This window comes from Xenopus tropicalis, chromosome 8 (genome assembly GCF_000004195.4).
Source record: "Xenopus tropicalis strain Nigerian chromosome 8, UCB_Xtro_10.0, whole genome shotgun sequence".
Classification (NCBI taxonomy): domain Eukaryota; kingdom Metazoa; phylum Chordata; class Amphibia; order Anura; family Pipidae; genus Xenopus; species Xenopus tropicalis.
In genome coordinates, this window is record NC_030684.2 from 74,480,236 (window position 1) to 74,485,686 (window position 5,451).

Sequence of the window (5,451 nt, forward strand, 5' to 3'; positions counted from 1 at the left end):
AATTTGTTCTACAGCAAGGATTTTGTCAATATTTTTCATTTTCATTACAAATATATCATAATCATAATCTTGTATTATTTCCATTTAATGGACCACAGAGACCTTATCCGCACACCCTAACACTCCAAAAAATTCGTTTGTCCGGTGCACACTGCTAGAGGGATCGGCACCCTCCAAATACACAGTAGCAACAAAAAAAGCAAATGGCACTCAGGACTACAAACAAGGGTAAAACCCTTTTAAAAGTTTTATTGCGGAGGTGCAACGTTTCGGGGCAATGTGACCCCTTTATCAATGCTTGATAAAGGGGTCACATTGCCCCGAAACGTTGCACCTCCGCAATAAAACTTTTAAAAGGGTTTTACCCTTGTTTGTAGTCCTGAGTGCCATTTGCTTTTTTTGTTATTTCCATTTAATGTTATCTATCCAAAGCCGCAGTCTGTTCAGGCCCATGAAAAGACAATGCGGGGTGGGGGGGGTCACCGATGATGCCTCTGGGCAGAAGTGCAAGAGAACTAAGGGGTGCAGGAGTGTGCCCATGCATGGACACACTGCCACCCCCAAAAAATATGTCTCCCAATAAAAGTCTTGTCTGGACACTGAATCTTGCTTTGTTTTCACTGCATGCTTCTTTGTTACTTATAAACAAGTATACAAAACATAAATTAATCAATTTAAAGAATAAACTTTTGAGAACTATACTCCGCACATAATCAAGGAGACTATTTTCCATAATTACTCTTAATAAATAGCTAAATAAATAACATGTTTGTATAGCTTATACAATTAACTTGATAATTATGGCTTTGTTTTGAAAACCCATAGCAACCAGTTGCCAGGTAGCACTTTTTAAAAAATCTGATTGCTTTGCTATGGGTTACTAGACCTGAACCTGATTATTTACATTTTTTGTTGTGCAGCAAAAAATATTAAAACTGAAGACTCACAGTCAATTTGTTTTAATTGCCTGGGTCAGTTAGTACAACAACATATAGCCTTTTTAGTTGCAATCCAAAAAAAGGCAGGATATAAAATCCATAAATAATAATAAAATCAAAACTCCCCCATTTATAATATGCTAAAAGGGATTTTTTTTTTGTAGCCATACAATTATGTAGAGTACTTGGAAGACCAGGGCATATTTTAAATCCCAATCCATTCCTGGTTGGGGCTCTGTCAAAAGTGTCTAACTGTGAAACGTGACCTATACCTTTATGTACAAGAAGTTTTTGAATGAGGCGTGACATCATATCACAAGGCATAGAGACCAAAATAAGCCTCACCAGGATATAGTGCAAGATGGTTCTGTCCCTGGGTCACAGTATACAGTATATCACCATTCTCAAGGGCAAATGTCCCTCCCAAAAAGATAGATCTACTCCATAACACACTGGTTTCTGTTGCATGGGGCTTTGAAACCAGACTGCCCTTCTCTCGTTGCATGCCTTGTTTGCGCTGCTCACTGCAAGCTGTCTTCTGTGCACTCAGTAGTGAAGTCTTTTCTGCAAATTGCTTGGAGTCAAGCACCACACTATGTGACAGGAAGATAGAGTCACCTTCAAGACAGGTGTTCCCACTGAAAGTGGCCTGAGTGTACACAAAATAAAGGCCATTCTTGGTGATATGCAGGGTGTTGTTGTTAAGTAACAGGCCACAACAAATGAAGGAGTTGTCAAGATCACTCCTCCAGTTTAAAGAGTTTTTGATGAAGGGATTGGCTAAAAAAAACAAGAATAATTAGTTTACATCACCAGGTATTATTTGGGATTAAAAAGGAATATGTCTTAGTCTGATTTACCTTCTAAATGGGCTGCTGGTTTTCTGTTTGTAGTGTCTTTAAATTTTATTTGATTACCTACAAAAGAAATTCAGCATGAAAACTTTTATTTCAAGGAAAAGTAATACATTCTGAGGAGCTGCTGTACACTCTATATTGTACTTTAAGTGATATATTATATTTTTATATATATTTGTCCTAAAACATATAACTGTGTAAGGTATAGAACTGGCTAAATGACAAAGAGCAGAAAAGATCAGGCTTGCCCAGATATTAGCTGGGAAAGTTGGAAAATCCTATGTGACAAGTAGGGCATTAGACAGTGTCTTGTACATCGGGTCTGCATGGACTTTCCATGTGTACATTTAGGGTGGGCTCCCAACCTATTAATTGTCCCCATGGGGGGGTACAAAGCAGTGGAAAGGGGTAGAGGTAGTTGGGGTGGGTGGGTGCTGCAGCCAAAAAGCACACGTTTGGACTAACTTAATTACTGTAATAGTTGTCAATATTCAACCTAAGATATTCATTGAACATATATATTTGTGTTACCTACTTAATTTACTATACATCTACTTATTTTCAATGAGAGATTCAGACATGATTATTCCTGAGTGATCCTTGCCTGACAGCAACAGCATCTACGATAGACCGCATGTGGCTGTACGTTGATTGCCATGATTCAAGGAAAGCGTATGTCCAGTCTTTCCTATACACCATAGATAAACCCAAATTTTGCACAGACCCAGCAATTTAGTCAAAAGATAATTGCATTTGGATCAGATCAAAAATACTTACAATAGTCAGTAATTAATTACTATAAGTGCAAAACCCTGGAGTGACCCAGGGCCCATAGTTCCAAACTTGAGTATGGAAGAGGTGGGGCAGGGTGGGGGAGGCATAGGCGAGGACACAGGGCACCACCTAGGGTCAAAGTCTAAAGTTAATTTGCCCTGACAATGTTAAATCACAGCAAGGGATTGTATAGCGGATGGATGGTCTACCTGTGACTACCAGTTTTCTCTTAATGAACTATATCGCTAAAAACTTACTGGCCCCTGATAAAACTTGCCATAGTTTATGTGTGAATGTGATAAGGACCTTAAATTGTAAGTTCCACTAGGACAGGGACTGATATGAATAATGTACAAATCCTTCTAAGGGCTAATAAAAATAACCAATTGCACATAATTATCTGTACTTTCAGAAACCCTAATGCATGACACAGTATTTCACAATAGTTAGTGATTGTTAAGTTGAAAACCCAAGACTGTACAGCAAATTCCAAAGCAGCAGGCCTAGACTTATTTCTAGTTTACAAACAACCAACAATCAGTTTCGGAAGAAACCAACACTTGGCAGTGTTATTAGCTGCCAAAACCTTTCATTGTCTGCATATACATGTTTGAGGCTTATAAAAAACTTTTATTTAATGCTACAGTGTACGCTGCCAATAACAGGTTTCTGCATTAATTATACTTCCCAGTGTTGGTTTCTTCACAAAGTGATTAATGAGCACCTTTCAGAAACAACACTGTCTCTGTATATAAAGCTTTTCTATTCACTAAATTGTATAAATTTTAGTTTACAACTTGGTTATTACACACCTTTTTGATCATTAGCCTTCGGTGTTTGCTGCACATCTCTCTGTGGGTAAAAATCACATTGACTCTGTTAGATACATACAGTTTTTGATAAAAATCCCCACACCTTTTATCTTCTTAAAAAACATCTATATAGCAGCTTAAATAAAGAGACACACTTTAGCATTTACAGATATAAAGATATATATGATATCCTTGTTTTTGGGGAAAATAATTAACATGGCTATATTTTCTGGCTGTTGCTTCCCCTGCAGTATTCTTTGCTAGCCAGCACTTGCGATTAAGCAATAGATGAAGAACCACAGATTATGCAATTATGTAAAGTTAAGCAGCATCTATTTTTGCCTTTATTTTTTAGTTTAGTTAAATACAGTATCTACAGAAGCCTGTTATCTAATTGCATATCTCCCATTTTGCCGTACTATAAATCTTTATTCTGCATGACTAATATGCAGCTGCCTCCTATTGCAATGCACATAGGGTTTGGGGCTTGCTTTGAGGAGTAGTCTGAATCAAAGCATATTATCTATTAGATCAAAGCCCAGTGCAATGGACAGCTATAGCTGAATGCAATTGCATAAAATGCTGTCGAGCTGCACTAAATCATTTAAGTGCAGTTAGTTTGCAAATAGTACAGTCCTGAGAGTTGAACTGTGTTTCTGATTATATAGATAGACTGTGCCATATAAATGTTTATGGCTATAATTATGTGTGTATATAAATATATATATATATATATATATATATATATATATATATATATATATATATATATATATATATATATATATATATATATATATATATATATATATATAATTTGTTTTAAATTTTGAATTGAGTTCTCTCACCTGAGTTGGTATGCCACTTGCAGGGCAAATGATGCAGAGGAAGGTCAGGAGTGCACCTATTAAGTGTCCTCTCAATAACAGCCTCTTAGGGACACGGATCATTCTGGACAAAAACATGATTGCGGTATCTTTTGGTTCTGGCATATTAGAATAGCTGATAGGTTGTGAGAAACAGATCTGTCAGGAGTGTGAAACCATGGTCTGATTTATAGAGAGCAGAAATGCAAGTGTGGGAGGAAGGGGAAACCCAGACTGAAGAGAGGAAGTAGAAACGCAGAGACAATTCTAAGGACTGATAGCATGAAAATCCCAGAACAAGATGTCATAAACAGAAGAATTGCAAAAATAAATGGAAATGGATGTCATTCAGAAGAGATAAATATAAGGGTAAAGAAATCAGAGAGATAAATTGAAAGGTCAAATTATGGCATAAAAATAAAAAGACAACAATAGAGGCATAATATATATAAGTGGGAGGAGAGATTAGGGGGACCAAGGATGAACTAAAAGACATATAGTAGGTGGGTGGAAAAAGCACTGGTCAAGAAATGACGCACATGAATGGCTTTGTCAAAAAGAGATCTAATGATTAGTATTTGTTGCACTTACCACAGTCTAATCTCTCTGAAGTTGCCCTAGTTTATAATAGAGTAAATGGATGCTTGATGAATGACTGCACCAAATGTGTGAATTGCTTACTATAGGAACTTCCTGGACATAGTGTCATTATGTGGTTTTTATTTAGTACCTTAAGGGCCTGCTGGTCCTCAAAATCAAATCATAGTTAAATGCCACAAATGGCCAAAGTAAGTAATATGGTTGCTGGACGCAAAGCATGGAATATGTGAAAATATAGTTATTGACATAAGAAGCTAGGTAAATATCCCTCTAGCATAGTCTTAAAGTATACTCACTCAAAGTCACACAATTCATTTGGAATTTTGTACCCCTTAAACCTATAAACAAGCAAAATACTTGGGGGCGCACTGAGTCCGCGATTTGGTTCGGTATTCTGCTAGGATTCGGCATTTTTCAGTAAGGTCCGGATTCGGCCGAATCCACGATTGTGGTCGAACTAAATACGAATCCTAATTAGCATATGCTATTATATTATATTAGGATTTGGAAGGGTTAAAGTTGCTGCATAAACACGGAAGTGTAAGATTTTTCACCGTGCACATCGCGCGGCGACATTTATCCCTTCTGAATCCTAATTAGCATA

General features: G+C 37.0%; 1 protein-coding gene across 2 annotated transcripts; it reads right to left on the reverse strand.

Annotated features, from left to right (window-relative positions):
* Positions 1 to 384: 384 nt before the first annotated feature.
* Positions 385 to 5,238, reverse strand: lta (lymphotoxin alpha). Of its 2 annotated transcripts, NM_001113678.1 has the most exons (5): positions 4,230 to 4,419; positions 3,382 to 3,421; positions 1,799 to 1,855; positions 1,464 to 1,718; positions 1,068 to 1,397 (listed from the first exon to the last, which is right to left on the reverse strand). In NM_001113678.1, the coding sequence occupies exons 1-5, from the start codon at positions 4,344 to 4,346 to the stop codon at positions 1,252 to 1,254; spliced, it is 615 nt and encodes a 204-aa protein (NP_001107150.1). In that variant the 5' UTR covers positions 4,347 to 4,419; the 3' UTR covers positions 1,068 to 1,251. The 2 variants fall into 2 exon arrangements, with proteins under 2 accessions (XP_031762739.1, NP_001107150.1); XM_031906879.1 differs by having other exon boundaries at positions 385 to 1,718; positions 4,230 to 5,238.
* Positions 5,239 to 5,451: the final 213 nt, after the last annotated feature.

Coding starts and splice junctions, on each gene's coding strand:
- lta (XM_031906879.1), bottom strand. CDS start 4,373: ATGCCAGAACCAAAAGATACCGCAATCATGTTTTTGTCCAGAATGATC. Junction 1,856..3,381: donor GAAGGCTAATGATCAAAAAG/GTGTGTAATAAC, acceptor TTTCTTTTGTAG/GTAATCAAATAAAATTTAAA. Junction 1,719..1,798: donor ACCAGCAGCCCATTTAGAAG/GTAAATCAGACT, acceptor TGTTTTTTTTAG/CCAATCCCTTCATCAAAAAC.